The sequence below is a fragment of the Barbatula barbatula genome (genome assembly GCF_947034865.1).
Source record: "Barbatula barbatula genome assembly, chromosome: 6".
NCBI classification, from domain to species: Eukaryota; Metazoa; Chordata; class Actinopteri; order Cypriniformes; family Nemacheilidae; genus Barbatula; species Barbatula barbatula.
Window position 1 is genome coordinate 25,929,322 of NC_136765.1, and position 21,379 is coordinate 25,950,700.

The 21,379-nt window shown below is 43.6% G+C and overlaps 1 protein-coding gene across 1 annotated transcript in view; it reads right to left on the bottom strand.

Moving 5' to 3' along the window:
• Positions 1 to 9,828: 9,828 nt before the first annotated feature.
• sntg2 (syntrophin, gamma 2) overlaps positions 9,829 to 21,379 on the bottom strand; it is a gene marked incomplete at its 5' end in the record, with an annotated part of 34,065 nt that continues 22,514 nt past the window's right edge. Inside the window, 7 exons of the mRNA XM_079457910.1 lie at positions 9,829 to 9,966; positions 10,147 to 10,257; positions 11,511 to 11,603; positions 17,780 to 17,977; positions 18,957 to 19,028; positions 20,065 to 20,181; positions 20,590 to 20,628. Of these exons, the coding sequence (XP_079314036.1) occupies positions 9,835 to 9,966; positions 10,147 to 10,257; positions 11,511 to 11,603; positions 17,780 to 17,977; positions 18,957 to 19,028; positions 20,065 to 20,181; positions 20,590 to 20,628 (762 nt within the window). The 3' untranslated portion in view covers positions 9,829 to 9,834. The remainder of the gene's footprint in view (positions 9,967 to 10,146; positions 10,258 to 11,510; positions 11,604 to 17,779; positions 17,978 to 18,956; positions 19,029 to 20,064; positions 20,182 to 20,589; positions 20,629 to 21,379) is intronic.

Below are 21,379 nucleotides of genomic sequence, written 5' to 3' on the forward strand. Positions count from 1 at the left end.
TACATTTACATTTTTACATTTATTCATTTGGCAGACAATTAGCAATGAATCATGTCATAAAGACACATGTACTGTATATATAATGCTCATACCTGTTTTTCTCCGTTCCTGGTGGTCTCCCCTTAACTGAAAGTGTCTCGTTTGTGTTTTCCAGTATTTTCTGTCTCACTGAATGAAAAGAACTGAAACTGCACTGATTCTGCCTGCAGGACACTAGTTTTGTCTCTGAAGCGTGTTTAAGTGCTCTCAACACAAGATCATGTCAAGCATCTGTCAGGGGTTATTAATCGTGGTTATCTTCACAGAAATACACGAATGTAAAACCATCAGGATATTTATATGTGGAATGTGGGATTTGGTGACAGATAAAGAAAAACATTTTCAGTTCAGTTCCGTGGCCAAATCATACGTACAAGATGTGGCACTCAATATCAGTAGGGGGCCCCAAGATTGATCCAGGGGGGCCACAGATTTTGTGGCATTTTATGAAATATATTTAACATACATTTTATGCAATAAAACATCACACAAATAAGAGCACCAACCAAATGTATTGATGAATTGCAACAGAATTAGTTTTTGGGTTAATTTAAATTCTGAGATTCGGGGGGGAAGACATGCACTCTACACAATGGGGGCTATACAATGAAAAACCAACGCTGTGTATAACACATACAAGAGATCATGACCATGATCGTGGGATTATTTGGTGTTTTTTACCCTGTTTGAAGTGTCCAAATGTATCTGAACACAGAACTAAAACAAAGTAAACATTGACAGTATTTGCATTTTTCAGATGAATGGTTATAAATGACATTTACCTCTGCAGTTCTTTTGGGCATCATGTTATTTTCTGTGAAGGGTCAGTTTATCCTCTCTAACTCATATTTCAGCTGTAATAGATGGTGACCCAGTGTTTTTGTCCTTAACTTATATGAATGGCCATTTATATGCTCTTCAAGTCTTCAGCTGGGCCATGATCCGTAATGAAAGTAATTCAATCCATTAACGTTGATTTAATCACGTTAAGAGTTCATTGTCATCAGTTATATCTGATCTGAAGCCAGTGTATAGCAACAATTATCTAAATGCTCAAGAGTGACAAGTACCCTAGAGAACAATAACATCGTTATAAAGATTTTATACGTTCCAAACATATCTTGATCCAGGGCGTTCAGTTTTCAGAAGTTGAACTCCTCAAACATTCTCTACACAAGTGTTAGTGCATCACTGCATTTTGAAGCATGCCATCGCAATTCATAATGCAAAATGTTAACGAGTGGTTTGAGCCGACATTACGACAATAACAACATTTTACATTTTAGGATAAAGCGTCTATATGTTTGGAGATTTGTTCAAATTCTCAATTCTAAATAAACGATATTTAGATATTTTTTTGTTGTATATTCTTTACCTTAAACTGTCATTAGTGTATGAAGTCCTCCAGCATGAAAAGACTGAAAAAACAACAGATACTATTGTTCTAGTGAAGCATCTCATGTGTACAGTACTGTATTTCACAGGGAAATGCAAACATATTATATAAGACTTTCTAAATAATAACACATATTCAGAAACTCTCCACACAAGTGACGTCTAGCATCAATGACACTTCTAACTGAACACAACAGCGTCTCATGTGACGCAGAGATCCAGCATCTCTTCAGACTGATTCAAGAGCTCTAAAGACGGGACAGTCATCGAGAAACCACGTGTTTGTGAATGTAGAACATTAAGAGTACTGGAGGCTCTAGATCTCAGTCTCTGGAGTTGACTTCAGCGTCTCCGCTGACTGTGTGTCTGTTACCGCTGTGGACTTCACACTTCTTTAAATGCAACACCAAGAGTTTCTACTTTAGAATTCACTCAAGCCAGCGTTTTTCATCCGAGCGCTTCAGATACGTCTGTTCTTCAAAGTCTTGCGTTGTCGACCTCTCGACAGCGTGTGGAGTGCTGTACGTGACAACACATAAATTACGTAACACCCTGGGTGAATTTAAATAAGATTTACAGGAACATTTTTTCAATTACATTTTGCTTTATGGTTTGAGTTCAGATCAATGTTCATCGAAATAAGAGCAACAAATCCTTCATATACTATACACTCGTAAAAAAGGGCTTTACATCAATGCCAGAACCATTTGAATATTTCTGTTTCACAAAAGGTTCTTTCAATTACAACATTTTGAGTCAATTATCTAGGGAACTAAAAATGCTTCTATGGCATCGCTGTGAGGAATGCTTTGCTTTAATTCTCGTGAGAAACATTCAGTTCTTTGTCAGCAGTCAACCAACGGTTCCTTCATTAGAATACCAAACTAAATAAAAAGAAAAGATCGGGTACAGTTTTATGAGATTGGACGGAAAATGAATTGTCTGATAACTGCAGTTGGCAAGACTTCTCAATTCAACAGTTACAATTGAGACGACTTAAAGTATTATATACGACTTGCCATTTAGTTGTGTGCTAACTGAAGTTTTCTTTATTTGTAGTGTTGAGATCAAACATTAAAAGAAGAAGAGCGAGAAGAGAGAAATAGTTTGGTTGATATTACAGCTGGAAGTTTCACCCGTTTTGGCCTGTGATTGGTTAACCGTATAGTGCATGCATTATGCCTGGACATTTACTTTGCTACATAATCCATATGAGTTCACTTCAACACATCATCGATCATATCTGTAGGTAGGAAATCAAAAGTCGATGCATGTCAAAACATCATCCACTTTCAAAGATTCATCATTCACGAGTTCACCTGCGCAGATAACAGCGATGTTGATAGGGATAATAAAGCAAGAGCTTGGTTATGAAGGTTATGCGTATTTGGCGTGCTGTCCGGGAAGCGGGCTCCGAGCTCGCCAGATCTATCCGAACCCGAAACACTACACCTTGGTCAGGGTGAGTGCGCCGAGCTCGGAACCGGTTGAGCCCAGAGCACACCCCCCGGGGCTCTTGCAAAAGAAAAGTGAGTTTGGGAGAGGAGCCGGGGTGGAGGAGGGATGCTTAATCTTAGGAGATCGAGCAGGTAAGATGGATTCTCTATTTATGAGCGAGCTCGCTATGGCTAATTGTGTATGTGCAGTGATTGCTGATTGTGGGCCAGCCGGCTGATTATATGCTACGGCTCCTCCCGAACTTTGTTAATTAAACATCATTTCACGAGTTCACCTGCGCAGATAACAGCGATGTTGATAGGGATAATAAAGCAAGAGCTTGGTTATGAAGGTTATGCGTATTTGGCGTGCTGTCCGGGAAGCGGGCTCCGAGCTCGCCAGATCTATCCGAACCCGAAACACTACACCTTGGTCAGGGTGAGTGCGCCGAGCTCGGAACCGGTTGAGCCCAGAGCACACCCCCCATAAAGCAAGAAGTTGGACAGCCGCCGGAGTACGCATACCCCCCCCAAAACGCGGTGCTGGACAGTATGGAGGCGTTGACTGCGTTCGGGTAAGGACAAGAGGATGATGACTCCTTAGAAGGTGTGGTTTGAGATGAGGCAAGACTGGGGCAGGGGTTCCTCCAAGGATGTTTGAGACTGATATGGAGAGAGGATGCCTGCTGTCTTCGTGGGTGTCCCTGGATGAGGACTGATGCTGGGAGGGGGCTACTGAAGGAGGGATCCAGCTGAAGTAGAGCACCTGATGGAGGTTCCTGCTGGGGAGAGAGCTGCTGTTGTTCTTGATCCTTAGAAAGTTGTAGATGGCAGAACACGAGATGGAAGCACTGGCCTCTGCGGAGGCGATCGCTGCGGCGACGCAGGCTTCGACGTCTTAGATGGAAGCACTGGCCTCTGCGGAGGCGATCGCTGCGGCGACGCTGGCTTCGACATCTTAGACGGAAGCACTGGCCTCTGTGGAGGAGATCGCTGCGGCGACGCTGGCTTCGACGTCTTGGATGGAAGCACTGGCCTCTGCGGAGGCGATCGCTGCGGCGACGCAGGCTTCGACGTCTTAGATGGAAGCACTGGCCTCTGCGGAGGCGATCGCTGCGGCGACGCTGGCTTCGACATCTTAGACGGAAGCACTGGCCTCTGTGGAGGAGATCGCTGCGGCGACGCTGGCTTCGACGACTTGGATGGAAGCACTGGCCTCTGCGGAGGCGATCGCTGCGGCGACGCTGGCTTCGATGACTTGGATGGAAGCACTGGCCTCTGCGGAGGCGATCGCTGCGGCGACGCTGGCTTCGATGACTTGGATGGAAGCACTGGCCTCTGCGGAGGCGATCGCTGCGGCGACGCTGGCTTCGATGACTTGGATGGAAGCACTGGCCTCTGCGGAGGCGATCGCTGCGGCGACGCAGGCTTCGACGTCTTAGATGGAAGCACTGGCCTCTGCGGAGGCGATCGCTGCGGCGACGCTGGCTTCGACATCTTAGACGGAAGCACTGGCCTCTGCGGAGGAGATCGCTGCGGCGACGCTGGCTTCGATGACTTGGATGGAAGCACTGGCCTCTGCGGAGGCGATCGCTGCGGCGACGCTGGCTTCGATGACTTGGATGGAAGCACTGGCCTCTGCGGAGGCGATCGCTGCGGCGACGCAGGCTTCGACGTCTTAGATGGAAGCACTGGCCTCTGCGGAGGCGATCGCTGCGGCGACGCTGGCTTCGACATCTTAGACGGAAGCACTGGCCTCTGCGGAGGAGATCGCTGCGGCGACGCTGGCTTCGATGACTTGGATGGAAGCACTGGCCTCTGCGGAGGCGATCGCTGCGGCGACGCTGGCTTCGACGTCTTGGATGGAGGCTTCTGCTGAAGAGTCTGCTGTGGCACAGCCTGTGACTTGGGCGATGGCCCCTGCAGGCTGGGTCTGAATCCCTGGTGATTGCTGAGGCGGTTGCAGTGACAGTGAGATCTCCCGCTAGGGAGATGAAGGCTGAATAGTGGAGGTTCGAGCCCATGTGGGTGAAGGATGGATTCTTAGATGATTCGGGAAATGAGGGTTCGATGGGCTTCCCTGATGATTGAGAGATCTGACCTGATGTAGCTCTTAAAAGCTTCCGACGTCCAGCGCCCTAGTGCTTGGATTTGAGACTGCGATAGGCCTTTTTGGGCGGCTGTAGTTGCTGCGCCTATGCGGAAGGAGTGGCCGGAAAAGTGGTCTGCGGGAATGCCAGACAAGAGCAATACGGCTTTGAGGTGTTTTTGGAACCAGAAGCGTGTGGCTGGGCGGTTAGATTCATCCACGAAGAGAGGGTCTGATGAGGTTTTGGTCTGAGATTTCCTGAAGTGAAGGTAGGCTAGAAGGGTCTGATAAGGCTGAATCGATGACTGGAGGTTGAAGATGTAGATGAAATGTCCCCTTCTGGTTTGGTCCGTCTTGCTTTGTTTAATTAAGAATGAGATCGTCTCTGAATCGAGTACTGATAGGTCGGATAACGTTGGATGTATTACGGGGTTGAAGATGGACGTGGTGGAAATTTCAGAACATCTTAGAAAGCCGAAAAAGGCTAGGATAAACATGGAGTCGAGCGTGCGATCGACGTGCTTGGAGTGATATCCTTTACGGAGGGTGGAAATGCATCTGGTCAGTATATCCAGGGTTATAGGTTGCCTGGCGTCTGGGCGAGCAGGCTGGGTTCTTTGAATGCCCTTGATGAGCATAGATGTTTGGGAGCTGGCTATTGCTGCGGATGGAGAGTTGAATATGAGCTTGTGGAAGAACTGGACCCCACTCATGTAACCTTTAATTGAGCTTGCTTGGAGGTTTTTTGACAAGTTTAGGAAGGAGATGAAGGAGGTGATGGAGATTACGGAAAATGAGGGAAAGGGAATGTTGAACGCGTGGTGAAACGCCTTGAAGCTTTTCCATGCGGTGAGATAAGATTGGAGGGTCCTAAGGGAGACGGCTTGGATGATGGAGTTTCGAGATGCATCGAGGAGGGTTTTTAGTGGGTGGTTTACGGGAATATCAGCTCCGAATAGGGAGGTATCGGTGTTGGCAAGGGGTCTGCTTCGGGCGCCAGCTGCCTGAATTTCTGGAAAGCGAAACGAGAAAGGGCATCAGCAATCTGATTTTTTGCTCCGGGAATGTGTTTGGCAGTTAGAATGAACTGGTCACAGGCTGAGATCCAGATGAGGCGTCTGAGGAACGGCATTAAAGCGGGGGAGTGAGAGCGGCCTTTGTTAATGCAATGAACCGTGGCCTCGTTATCGCAATGTACGGTAATACTGGAAGCCGACCACTCTTTCCCCCATAGGGATGCTGCGACGACCAGTGGATACAGCTCGAAAAGTGCAGAGGATGCTAAGGCCTGCGGAATCTCTAATAGCTGGGGGGGCCAAGAGGATGCAAACCAACGACCTTGGTAAAAGCCTCCGAAACCTACAGAAGGGGCGGCGTCAGTGAAAAGGTGAATATCGACGGGGGAGGAGGACATGTCACTGTAGAAAAATGACAAGCCGTTCCATTGCTTGAGAAATTGTATCCATAAGCTCAGCTCGTCAAGGCAGGGGCTGGATATGGATAACATGTCCTCTAAAGCGTGCGCGGAGGACGCGAGAGAGAGGAGGTGTGAAACGAACGGGCGACCTTGCGGGATTATTCTCATCGCGAAATTCAGATGGCCGAGAACGGACAGGAGCTCGCGTTTGGAGCAGCGGGGATTAGCTAACAGCGAGGAAGCGATGACGATTGTTCTGTCGATTTTCTCTTTTGGCAGTGAAGCCTGGAATTGAAGAGAGTCTAATTTTATTCCGAGAAATTCGATGGAAGTGCTCGGTCCTGAAGTTTTGTCTGGGGCAAGGGGGACGCCGAGTTTTTCAAAAACCTGTTGGACTTTTGCTAGATGCGCAGCTGGAAACGAGTCGGGAGACGATATGATTAAAAAATCGTCTAGTAGGTGGATTAGGTAGGGAATTGCATAATTGTTAGAGAGAATCCAGCAAATTGCCTCTGACAACATGTCGAAGATTTTGGGGCTGCTTCTGCAGCCGAAAGTGAGGCGGACAGAAAAGTAAAATTTATTGCGCCATTGAATGCCGAAAAGGTGCCAGAAGTCTGGGTGGATGGGCATGACTTTAAATGCGGATGTAATGTCGACTTTGGCTAGCCAAGCTCCACGACCTGCATGTTTTATTAAAGTAATGGCTTGATCGATGTTGTGATAGTGCAGCGAAAATTCCTCAATTGGAATGAGGCTGTTGATGCTTGGAAAGGCCGAGCCGTGCGGTGACGAGAGATCGAAAATGAGGCGCTTTTTGCCAGAGAATTTACGCGTTGCTACGCCGATGGGGCTGATGCGAAATACGGAAAACGGGGGAGCTTCGAAAGGGCCGATAATGAATTTTGCGTCAATCTCCTTTTTAATAAGGAGATCGACTGACTCTGGTTCGGAAAGCGCGGACTGAAGGTTGGGGCAAACTAAGCTGCGTGATGGAAGACTGATAACGCCGGGGTCGAAGCCGTTCGAGAGACCGGTCAGAAGGTAGTCCGTGAAGTGAATGTCGGGGTGCGAAGACAACTCGAAAGACAAACAAGAAACGTTCACGGGAGTCGAGAGGTAATTTTTTAGATTTTTATTCTGCATTTGGGACATCGGGCATACGATGCGAGCGTGTGCACCGCTGCAGAAAAGGCACACGTGCAGGTAGCGACAACGCTGCCTGGAACATCTGCCAGAATTGAAACTCCTGCATGCTTCCAGACTGCTGGGTTGCCCGTGAGCTTGGTTTGCTGGGCGGTTTGGCAGGCGCGGAACAGAGGAAGTGGATTTGGGAGGCGTAACTGGGCGTGAGGGAAGAGAGGGGGTGACTAGGGGACAGTCGATAGTAGAATGCGCTACTGAGCGACATACCGCGCAGGAAATATTGCGAACGCCTAAGAAAACCCTGTTATGCAGCTCAGTGTCCAGTGCGCCCCAGTAGGGGCACTGGTTCCACTGAGCCACACGAATGGCACATTTGGCGGAAAAAAGTTTGTGGTAAGTGTAAAAATGCGCGCCCCCGTAGGAGAGAGCGAGCTCTGCCACGATGGCGAGGTAATCGCCCAGCTCGCGTCTCCTATGAGGGAACGCAGTGCAGATCACGTCAGTGTAACGGGAAAAAGCAACGGTAAATTCGGGGAAAGACAGTGTGCGGGTGTGATTGGGTGACTGATTTTTAAATGTGAGTGATAGATCACCGTAAGTGATCTGCCGCTCGGTTGACGGGGGTGATAATGGTGAGAGGAGAAAATAAAGGTCTGTGTCCGCACCTGTCAAGATCTGTGCTCTTATGTTCCCCGAAACAGGAGGCGGTTCCAGGGCTGGTGCGTTGATTGGCGCTGGCATAGCTGTCGCCGAGGCCAATGAGAAGCTCGATCGAGCCTGCGGAAGAGAGAGAAGGGGGGGAATGGCGGCCGCCTGAGCGGCTAGCGGAGTCATGCTCGCGCTAGCAGCGGCTACCAGGGTAGCTGGGAAATGGCTAGGAACCGGCGCCTGCATCGCTAGCTGAGGCAGCCTCGCGCTAGCGGCGGCTACCGAGGGGGTTGGGAAATGGCTAGGACCCGGCGCCTGCATCGCTAGCTGAGGCAGCCTCGCGCTAGCGGCGGCTACCGAGGGGGTTGGGAAATGGCTAGGACCCGGCGCCTGCATCGCTAGCTGAGGCAGCCTCGCGCTAGCGGCGGCTACCGAGGGGGTTGGGAAATGGCTAGGACCCGGCGCCTGCATCGCTAGCTGAGGCAGCCTCGCGCTAGCGGCGGCTACCGAGGGGGTTGGGAAATGGCTAGGACCCGGCGCCTGCATCGCTAGCTGAGGCAGCCTCGCGCTAGCGGCGGCTACCGAGGGGGTTGGGAAATGGCTAGGACCCGGCGCCTGCATCGCTAGCTGAGGCAGCCTCGCGCTAGCGGCGGCTACCGAGGGGGTTGGGAAATGGCTAGGACCCGGCGCCTGCATCGCTAGCTGAGGCAGCCTCGCGCTAGTGGTGGACGCAGGCGCCGTGGGCCAAGAGCCAGGGGCAGGAAATGGGTGGTAAAGCACCGGAGCTCCAGGTGCTGGTGAGCCAATGCTTCGAAGGCGGCCCGCTACTGCTGGCGGGGTGTTTGCAGGAGGCCGAAGCTGGCCAACGGCGAGAGGGACCGGTGGGTCCGTGGCGATACCTGCGCTCGCGGAAGCCCTGCTGTTCCGGCTTCCCCGCGGGCGGCCGCGACCAGCTGCGGAGGTGGATTGCCCGGGTCGGGAATACGGAGAACCGCGAGCCGTGCCCGGCTTGGTGGCGGAACCCCCCGTAGCGCCCTTCGGTGAGGCGGTGTCCGCCAGGGAAGAGGCGTAGAGGCCGTAAAGCTCCGCCTTGGTCATCCGCCTGTGGAAGTGGACGTCAGCGTTGGACAGAGCTAGTCGTAAGCCCTGGACGGTCCATTTCTGTATGGCGGGGATCGCGTTGTGAGCGGAGGTGTAGGAAGAAGCCGGGGAAGCAGGTGGACGTCTCTTTGAGCCAGGAGACGATCTGCCACCTGTGGATTTAGCCTTCCGAGGTGTAGAACGGCGGAGCTGGCGGCCTCGTGATGAAGCCGGGGAATCGCTTGATGTATCCGATCCTGAGCTGGACTGATGAGCGCTCGGCGGCGCTGAAAGATTGTCGTCGATGACGTGGGTCTCAGACATCGCGTTGATGCTTAATCTTAGGAGATCGAGCAGGTAAGATGGATTCTCTATTTATGAGCGAGCTCGCTATGGCTAATTGTGTATGTGCAGTGATTGCTGATTGTGGGCCAGCCGGCTGATTATATGCTACGGCTCCTCCCGAACTTTGTTAATTAAACATCATTTCTGAGATTAGAAGATTCATACAAAAATAACAAGAACGAGATACATCCGTTGATATTGTGCATAAAGCAGACGAGACTGTGAACGTTCATGATGTTCTAGCTGTTGTTGATGTATTTCTGCGTGATGCTTTGACTGTTGATGAACACCGGATCCACCGTGGCCACTTTAGCAGCGATGAACGAGTGAATGCAGTGCAGGACGGCCGTCAGGTTAGCAAACTCCAACTCCTGTCACCAACACAAAACAAACAAATACCACATGTTTGTTCCGTCGATTAACGTGAATGAATTAGGCCCAAAACATACTTCTAGGTGTGTACGCTACAGGTTTTTATCCATTTTTGTAAATGCAATGTGCATGACTCTAAACTAGCATTAATGAAATAAATACACATATGATATAAATACCTTCATTTCAATCTGTTTGTTTTCTGAATTCTGGAACAAAAGTTTGACTCGTGTTTTTCCATCGTCCGAGGAACCTTTCAGCTGAGAGAATTTGTATTTCCAAATGGTTTTCTGTCAATTCAAAACATCAAATAGAGTCAAAATACCAGCCAGGGTAACCAAGCAAAGCAGAAGTTAAAAACAAATTGACAAAAAAAAGAATAAATGATAAAACACAGAACAGAAAAGTCTAAATACTGAAGAACGTCTTGAGATTGTAGTGTGATTTAAAGTGACAGTGTGCTTTTACAGTACAACAAACCCTTCTTTGAAAAGATCAAGAGAAGTTCATCTTTAAAGGCGAGAGTTTAAATGTCAATGTGTGCGGACGTCTAAGGTTTAGTTTCATTAGAATCAAGTGAACTGTGTTAAAACACAAACGTTCTTCTAAGAGACACTACAGAGAGATGATGAACTTTAACACACACGTCTAACCGCAGTGAACATCATCGCCTGATATTCTCACTGAAGAACAATAGAAACTAAATATAGACTTCAGCCTGTCACACATTCACTAATAACACACCAGTCATTTCACTCATTACTCACTTTCATCACCATGCCACAACCTTTGGTTATTTCAAAATAAACTGGAAGAATATTCTCAGAAGGACCTTTAAAACGAACAAGTAATAATTCACACAAATGAACAAGATGGCATTAAACAGTTAAAGCCTGAACAGTTTGCTGGATTGCTTTCATTTGATCAATTTGATCGTATATCACATGTTTTGGACAAACCAACTAACAGCACAACACAACAGTCCTTTGTGATTTATTTATTTTTGTGGCTCATGTTGTCACTTTGAATAATTGTTCAATTTCAAATTGATAGATTCATGTGATATTCATTTTAATAACAATAACTTTATTCTGCATATTCTTTCTTATTAATTTTTTTATTTTAGTAATGTATACAGTGTAGTGTCTCTCTCTCTCTATATACACATATATATATATATATACAGTATATACATACAGCATATCCTCTTGGAGGCTGAGCCCCACTAATATTGAAAACATAGAACCGCCCTGTTCAGCAGAATGATGTGATAGAGGAACTTTTGACTCAAACGCACTTCTGAAAGAGCATCATCTGAAAATTGCTATTTTATTTTGAGTTTATGGTAAACAAATAGTACACAGTCGAAAAAGGAAAAAATGTTATTTTTTAAGGTACAATAGCCGTCAGTGGATACAATAAAGGATCTTTAAAGGGTCCCAACCCAGTAAATGCTTTTGTACTTTTTTTCTGACAGTTTATAGATGTGTAAATCACATGGAAGGTCAGAAATAACAAACACAGTGATGTCTGCTGTTCTTACCGCTGAAATGTTGTCCGAGCAGGAAAATCCCGACTGAAAGTGGATGGTGAAGCAGAGAATCTTCCCCTGACTGCTGCACATGTAACTCTTAGACTGTTGAAGAAACACAAGAGCGGTTCATTCAGAGTGTTAACGTTTGTGCTTGATGAAGTTTATTGTTCACAGTAAACACTCTCAATACTTTTCTTTAAAGCAGAAACTAAAGGAAAGAGAAAACTAGTCTAAGAAACAAGGAATCAAGAAACATTGTATATATATATATATATTTCATAGCTTTTGCAGAAAAATGGACTAACTCTAGATGTTAACGTCTGAACAATATCAACAGTGATGCTTGTCTTTCTTTTTTTATCATCACCAACCAAAATCACATCGCATCTTTATTCTGTAGATATACATTAATATGCACAGCAGTGAAGGCTGACACAGCACAGTTAAAGATTCATCTGTGCATTTATTTATTTATCAGGGCATTCGTGTAAAAAGCTTTTAGTTAATGGACTGAGTGCAGATATGAGCAGCACCCGGAGAGATGAAGTCACTGGCTGCGTCTGAAATGGCATACTCGATGAGTAGGTACTTCATTTCATTGAGTAAGTACTTCATGGGGTACGTACTGTCTTGCCTGAATGGGCGTAGTATGAATGCGATCGGCCGTCATACGCCATATTGACGTGATCATGTGACGTAATTCTTCTTCTGTTCCTTTTCAATGGCGGGTGGCAATTTACGTTTGAGGTGCATATCTGCCACCTACTGTACTGGAGATGTGATGTAATGACTGAAGTTATGAGAGACAGTACAACACATTCAGAGCTTTTTATTTGGATGTATTTTCATTTTTACCTTGTAGGGCAATATATGCTTTGGATAAAAGTAAACAATTCAAAGGAATACAGCAGCTTTGTGATTTTGCGTTTTCTCAGTTTAATTTCGGAGGTAACAGGCCCATTGTGAAGAAGGATTATGCCAATGAAATGTTCTTTTTGTAACAGAAAAATGCGTATTGACTGTAAACTGCTGCATTTATTATTTTTCCTTTAAACCACCTGATTAAAACAATCTTGTGAATAATTATCATGTCGTCTGTTTTGTCTGCGAGTTATAAAAAACATTTGAGCAATACATAATATTGTAAAGGGCAAATATACATATAAAATACAAAGGTATATAAGCTGCTGAAAATAAGCTCAATAATGCTTCGTATTTCATTTCAATGAATGAAAACCATGCACAATATAAAACACGGTCAATTAAAGAACAAAGCAAAGTCAATGTTAATGTAAAATTATCTTTACAATAATTATCAACATGTTTCATTGCACATGAAAGTCGGCTGAGACTGTTTTGCGGGCTGTGCATTGTATTGTGGGCTCATGGGATATAAAGCATCTCAAGTCTCCGTCACCGAGTGCTTCAGAATCTGGGCGTAACCAGCTCACCATCGCGGAAGAAATAGTGCACCAGCCGGGTATTTCTCGCCTACCGTTTTATTATAGGACATACTACTCATTCACCTGCTAACCCTAAACGCTAGAATTAAATTCATGACAGTTTTGTGTTTCTAGACAAGACATCAGCATTCACAGCACACTGACCCTTCAAATCATATCATCTTGAGATACTGTACACTTTCTGAAGACTATCTTAACAGATGCAAAGAAACTGAGGGGATGTGTGCTGGGATTACAGCTGCTAACTTCCATTTCACAAATCCTATCAACCCTGATGAATAAATGAAATACAGTATTGTGTTCTGTTCTAGTCTTACCTACTATCTATTCTGTCCCATATGTGTAGTACACATTAGTACATGAAATATAAAGATATTATCCAGATTAGCGGTTTTTTAAATCAATTAGGCCTGAAAAAGAAATTTATTTAGGACGTCAGACAGTAACATTTCTGTTCCACAACATCATCATCATCAAACACATTTACTCACAGAAGAGAAAACAGCCCTGACTCACATACACTGAAGCATTTTCAACCACACTGAGACATCTTGAGATTTCTCCCGAGTCTCTATTATCTTAAAAATAAAGGTGCCATGGAAATCCTTTTTTGTCTGAATGGTTCCATAAAGAAGCTTCAACATCTGAAGAACCTTTCTGTTTCTGTGTCTGTTCTTCACATTGAGATGGTTCTGTAAAGATGGTTCTTCGGCCGGATAGTTCTTTGTGGAACCAAACGTGGTTCTTCTGTGAACTGAGTGAGTTTGGATGTTATATCCCATCAGAACCGCTCAACTATGCAACGAGATCTGTTGTTGACTTCCGAACATTCAGGAGCATGTTTGTTTTCTTTCTGTCACAGATGTATTTGAATACGGAGCCCACACGAAATGGTCTTCATGTGTTTGAACTGAAGTGAGGGGGCTTGTCGATTCACAGATGTTCCGTTTTAAATTCAGCTGCCTGGGAAAGTCAGCGGCACACAAGCGGATTTGCAGCGCTTACTGTAGCCGTGCGTAACGCTGGCTGTCAGATGTGAAGTGGCGACTACGCGCCACTAATTGGAGACTTTCCTCAGAGGAATCGGAGAAACACACGGAGCTTTGTCAAAGATTTCACAAGCCAAGCATAAAAGCACTGTAAATACTGCACATCCGGACATACTACACATAAAACTTATATAATGATAACGTTTCTCATGGAGGCCAAAATTTTATTTGACAACTTAAGCACACAAATACAAATGTGTCAAGTGTGTTTGCTTTACTCGTTTATTTTTTCTAGTATAAGAAAACATCCAACACCAATAGAAAGCTGGGTTATTTTCAACACAGTGTTGGATCAAAAAGTGAATTGTAAATGAACCTGTGCTAGGTTGTTTTAACCCATTGTTGGGTCCCAACGCTTGGCTGAAAATAATCACAGCAAAATTCTCTTTTTTAGTAGTTTTCCTCAACTATTCCTAAACTGGTGTTAAAAATGTGTTCTTCCTTCATTATTTAACCTTGTTCATTGTATGAAAAATAACTTTGCAATCATGTTCTTGTATAAAGAATAATACCATGGTCTGTGTGAAAACGTGATTTTAATTGGCTGGTAAGTGTGCATTAAAGCGGTTTATTACACTGCTCGTTGGGATGCTTGATTCTGATTGACATTTGCAGGTTCTTTATTCCCAGATAACAACCTCTCAAAACTAATAACACACGGTAACCCGGACGCAGTAGTTTATTTGACAAATGAAATATAAATATGTCTTTTAATAACATATTTGGCATTATATTAACAAATGATGAAACCAAATTGCATGTTTGTGACGTTTGAACGTCGTTTCTCACCTTAAAACCAAAACTGCATTCAGTAAAATGAGCTCATCACTTATTTCAAATTCACATTTCATGTTCAGTTTCTTTCTCATGTGGCAAGTAGCCGTGTACTAAGCGGGATACAATGCACTTCACAGCTTGCTTCGGGTGGTTCACGGCCTCCACATCCTTTAAATCCTGAGCCTTGGATTATCCCTTACTAAACACCAAACAACCTTACAGATCTTTCAACCTGTTCTCGGATCTCAAAATAAAACGCCAATAACATCCATCATATCAACAGATCATGTCCTTTATCATTGATGTGATGCTCAACACTCTTTAATAAACATTCAAAATTGATTTTTATTCAAATGTGTCATGATTCTGCCGCATCATGTCATGTTTCTCTTGGTTTAGTGGCAGGATCATGACAGAATCTCATGTTTTGTGTGAGGAGAGGTATTTATGGCCCTTATGGCCTTCCATACTCTCTCTCTGGTCTCGTCTCTGTTCCTATCCTCGTTATTGATTCATGCCCTTCACCTGTTCTCCTCTTGATTTGGTCCCTTATTTAATGCCCTCGTGTCTTCTGTCTTGTGCTGGTTCATTGTGGTTTGTGTGGTGAGTTCCTGTGTCTTGTTAGTTTAGGTAGTCTAGTGTAGTTTTGATGTTCATGTTTATAATTTATTTTAGTCTCGTTTAAGTGTAGGTAGTCTTAGTCCTGTCTTGTTATTGTACCCATCCCTGTTTTGTTATGTTACCCCACGTGGGTCTTTCTTTTGTATTTATTTATTAAAGTCTTCTGTTAACCCCCCCCATCCCCTGTCTGCACCTTGGTCCTCTGTCCGTGTCTCACCACCCGCGATCATGACACAAATCAGTGTATCACTATTATTAATGTGAGCACAAACACGCCAGTCTGATCTTACAGGGATTCATGTTCTACCAGGTGCTGTAACAGTCTCATCACGTGAGCAGATCTGGTTATGAGTCACCTTACCGGCTTCTGTTCACTCATTTAACAAGAAACGAAAGTCAGACAGATTGTGATCCTCACATGAAATAATAAAATAATACTAAAACTGTACAGTACATCACCCGCCGCAGACCGAGATCCCACACGCGGAGGAATGTGTGAACTTTGCATGTCTCGAGAGATGAGATTTAAAACGTCTCTGACGGCTTCTTTTCTTTGTATGATTTTGAAATGTCTCTGGTTAAGGGCAGCGAGTAATACAGCCGGCGGGCTCGGGCGGCTACACGACCCTTTGTTTTGACATGCGTGACCAGACGTTTTCAGCAGAAGTGAGTTTTATGTTTGAATAATTTCACCTTCAACAGCAGTCCCGTCACTGTATTCTCATTTATCAGATACATCCACCGCACACATACACAGAGAACCATCATCTGTATAAAAGCACACACACACTTCATGAAGAGTCACGAAGAAGACTTCGAATTGTTTGTCTAAGTAAACAACTGCTGAATCTTTGACCGTATCTCACTGTTAACACTGTAAACTCGAACTTGCATAAACACATAAGACAAAGTCTCAAATGAAAAGTGCTTCAACGTTTGTGTTTTATTCTCTGTGCTGTCAAGTTGTATTGAACCAACCACTTCACCATCACTGAATAACTGAGTTTCACAACATTTACACATCGCAAGCAGATTTCATAAGAAGATTCAGTCCTCACAACCGTCACATTACAAACCAGAAACTTTCCACACATAAATAAATACAAATTCATCATTTGTCCCCCTCATCCGTATGTGAGTCTTTCTTCAGCGGAACACAAATGTGGATATTTTGAGCAATGGAAGTCAATGGAGTTCAGTGCTGTTTGGTTATCAACATTCTTCAAAATATCTTCTTTTGCATTCAGAAATAAAGCTGAAATAACACAAGGATGAAAAAATGTAATTCTCATTTTTGAACTGTTAAATCCGTTCATCAGCCTCGGGACGAAGGATTTTCTACTAGAAATATGAAACATTTATGTAGAGAGCAGTTAGTCTGGCCCAGCGAAGAAATGGTTTTGATAAAAGAGCGCAGTGAGATCCACACACAACACTAAACCTGCATAATGCTCATGAGCCATAAATAAACACGCGTGTGGTATACCCGTGAGACGTTCAGATCATGGCAGCAGATTCTTCTTCTTCTCTGGGAACTGTCAAGTGAAGCTCTGCGTTTGACCCCGTGTGTTTTTTAAGGACGAATGAACAGAATCTCTGTTAAATCCTTCACCTCCTGAACGGGTGTTAGTTTATACTTCATAACATCCGGCCTGCAGGAGCTCAGAGGACGGCAGCGATGCTGTGGGTCTTTGTGTAGTGGAGGTCATTTAACGGCTCAATGGGAAGGTCTTGATGAAAAAGCTCTTCAGAGAAATGTAATTAAAGCAATAATAAGGATTGAATTAGACGCAGATGTGATGCCGGTCCGGCATACATTCAGAGATGGGAAATCAATGCTGCGGCGTGTCAACAGTTAAGCTGTTGGTCTTTGTTAATCTTCAGGTTTCAAATGAAACTTAAAGCTCATTTTTTCTCTATTTTTACACAAAAAATAATGTTGGTACAGTTTGTCAAAACTACAAAGATGTATATTTGTTATAAAAAGAAACACTAAGAAATGTCCTGATTTTATGCTAATGAGCATCCTTGTGATCGTCACCCCTGTTGAGAAACACTGGTGTAAGGAAATGAAGTATTTTCTTTTACTCTTTCGTCAAACAAACGAAAGTTAAATAAAAAGAAATAAAAATAAACCGGAGGTCCATCTACAGTAGCTGTGTATGAATGTCGTGACTCTGTTTTCTAAAGTTTCTCAGTACACAAAACTCTTCAGAACACAAAAGAAGATATTTCAATGAACGCTGATCACCAAACCCCAGTGACTTCCATTGTACCAACACAAACGATGAAATAGTTGAAAAGCCTCTAAAACCTTCAGATCTTCAGATATTTCTTCCTTCTGTTGTTGTAAAGTGGTGGAACTGACCTGGACTCTCTGTACCTCCGTGAACATGGCTCTCTGAAAGGCTTTCTCCCAGAACACCAGATCTGAACCCAACTCCACGCTGAAACACAGACTCTGACCGTGACCCACATGAACACTGAAGCAGAAGGGTTCACCGTCCCGCAGTTCACCCGAAATAAACTTCTGTGTGTGGATCCAGCAGTCTTCAGCTAGCCACAACTACACAAACAAACACAATTCACACGTCATCCATCTGCTGGGTGTGTGTGTGAGAAACAACAATGTTTGGTAAGACTTTCCTTAAAGCCTTTATGTGTAATGCGTTATTAAGGGTTAGTTAATGCTATGATGCATTATAATTGTGTGTGTTATAAAACATTAAATGTTGTTGTAAAGTGTAACAATGAATTGATGAGTGTTATAATGTATCAACTGTACTGTTACAATTATTCATGAGACTTTATAAGGTGCATTACAAGGCATCAATGATACATCAAAATCCCTTTAATAATGCATTACACATATATGCTTTAAGTCAAGTGTTACCAATGTTTCCATGGGACAAATATAGTTACTCCCGCCACTTACTACTTATTGTTGACTATCAGTTTGTAAAGAAAAAGGGAATGATGATCTTTATTCTTTAAAACCCGCTCAAGTCCTCAAACATGCTCAAACTCAAATGATTAAAAAAAAGCAGAAAAAGAAATACAGGGTGGGATATGGAGTGGCTCCTCCCCCTTTTCAATAAACCAATAGTGTTTAGTTTATCCCAATTTGATCAATGCAGTTTGATGAAAAGTTGAAGTCATACAAATCCTTGAAGTTTTTAATTCTTCTAACGTAAACGTGTGAATGATGTTTTAAAGCACTCCAGTTTAAAGTCACCATGAAACGGAAATTCCGTATCGTGACGAGTATCCGAGTGAAACGGCCTCTGAAATGTGAAAACATGTCCATTGGTCAGTCTGTATAGTCCCGCCTCTTTTGTGTTGCTGATGTCATGTGGTGAAGAGTTGTTGTTGAGAGGGGGAGGAGCTTCATGTTTTTGATAAAAGAAGTGGTGTGCAAGGATAAATATTTGATAATAATCTCTGCAACACTCTGTAAAACACTCGGTTGATTTCATGATGACAGAGATAAACGTTGAACATTTCATTACATGATAAACAGAATAAACAGGGATCATGTTTTCTACCTTATGAACTTTAAGCAGAACCTCGCAGAGGTGAAATCGAGCCTCAGCTTCCGTCCAGTCTGATGCTGTGACCTGACGTGGATATACAAAATAAAAGTCACACAAACAATAATCCGATGTATTCATTCACTCTGACTGGAGCTGGTGATTTTGTGTGCAATATGAATCAGTAAAAAATAAGAAGCCATTTAACACGCTTTTATCTCAAGTGATGCAGATTTGGTTCGATGAAAAATGCTCCTCCTGATATCTCCGCTTTAGAAACATATTTTTCCTCCGACATCTCTGTTACAATATAGAACATAAAACAGAGTAATTTACCTCTTTGTGACCTACAGAGAAATGACCCTTATAGAACAGTTCATACTGTATGAACATAATAAGAAATCCGTTTTTTGGTTTAAATGTCTCTCAGGGCACACGTTTCCCCAGAATTCTGTCTTTATTAAATCAGTAATGCACATTTAATGAAATATCATCACGCCGTTCTCTTTTGGTCTTAAAGTTCACGGGAATCACATATAATAACGTTAATTCAGCACAGACGAGTCATGCCGAGGAGGACGATGACGAGTCAAAAGCACACGCCATTAAAAGCACAGACACTATAATGGCTTAGAAAAACACTGCCAGCACAAAGTGCAAGGTTGTATTTCATAAGCGAGGAAACCGGTGCCCTCGGCCTTAATGGCCAATATAAATATTTGTCACAAATAATGGATGTGCTCCAGGTCGCCGTGGATAATAGATTTCCCTCCATACGCTCCATTAGAATGTAAGAGATTGATCACGTTTAATTATAATGGATGTCCTGAACATGATGTGTCTGCTCTTAAAATCCACAACAGCTGGACTAAACATTGCTGGTATTCCGACTCTTTAACGGCTCAAAACTAGAGATTCAAGAGGCGTCAAAGATAAACGTATTATATTTACTTAAAGCTTCATTTAAAAACAAAAATAAATTGTACTCACTACAAAAATAACTTAGATTGTTATGGTTTTAAGAAAACAGTTTGTGCGTCTGCGAGAACATGGCTTCTAATCATGAGAGAGCGTCTCTTCAATATTGTTAATATTTCCAAGGAGAGAGACTGAATGAGCTTACAGGAGGATTCCTGAAGATGAGAAGAGAACCGGCTCTCAATGCCATGAATCTGCATCTGTGGACCGACTCCACGTCGCTCGCCTGGAGATGCTCACACACCCAACCCATATGAACAATCTGCAGCAGAAAATCAATCCCTTCAGCAGCACACATCCACAGCTTTCACCCACAATGACTGATCTCTGATGCTTGTGAATTTACCCAGAATGCAACAGATTCAGATCATAAATCAATCACAGTGAGATCTAGATTTGGGTAGATTTGATGAGTTCATACTTGAGATCTTCATTAATATTGACTTTTAATGTCAGACGAGACAAATCTGAGCTCAGTTTGACACACTGTTGACGTCTCTTCTCAAACTCTCATGACAGACACATTTCTGACTCTTTTCTCCTCATGAGACTCAAACAAGTTTCCATTTGTTCTCCATTTATTCTCGTCGATGTTTAACTGAGATATTAAAGAGGTATTACAGTATATTGCTGAGATTGTAGGATAATAACCATAGTAAAAATCATTTACCTGTTCATCAGAAGAACAGTATTTGTTTGCCGTTTTAATCTGAAACAGAAGAACACATACAGTACGTTATAAAACAAACAACAGTATATTTTGAATAAATGTAGATACAGATGAAATATTTATTCACATATTTGTTGTTAAATCACATCTGTAAGGAGTTCAATACATTAAAATGAATAAACAACACTCGATAACACAAGCCATATCAGGTTTGCATGTGTCACAGTGCATTAAAGATGAACATATTGATAATAAAGTATAATAATGTGAAAACAATGAATGATGAAACAATAAACGCACAACAATGTGTCTGGCAATTCATTTCATACACAGTATAATGCATGACACACACTCTTAAAATAAAGATTTCTTAAAAGTTCTCTGTCAGGCTGTGGCATCACTGTTAATGTTTTTAAAGCAGTAGCGTAGCGAGTTTATCATCCACGAACACGCTGCCGGGTCAGGATGAGTCAAACAACACTCATATCCCATCATCCTCGCTGCTCGAGCACGTCTCACAGGCTCTATTTATAGGTTATAGGTCATCACAATAACAGATAACAGATCCGCTTCACACACACACAATCAGACTGTAATGGGAAGCTCAGCAATCAGTGTCTGTAAGCGTCATTAGATGACATCAGCACAATAATTGCACGTGAAACACGCAGCTGCACGGCACTCATTTACAGATCGTCAGACCTCATTGGATCATCAGCGTCTTTATTAAAACATGAGATCATTAGGAGACGTTCTTGGCACAGAAAACCAGAGAAGCGTCTCCAAGGCC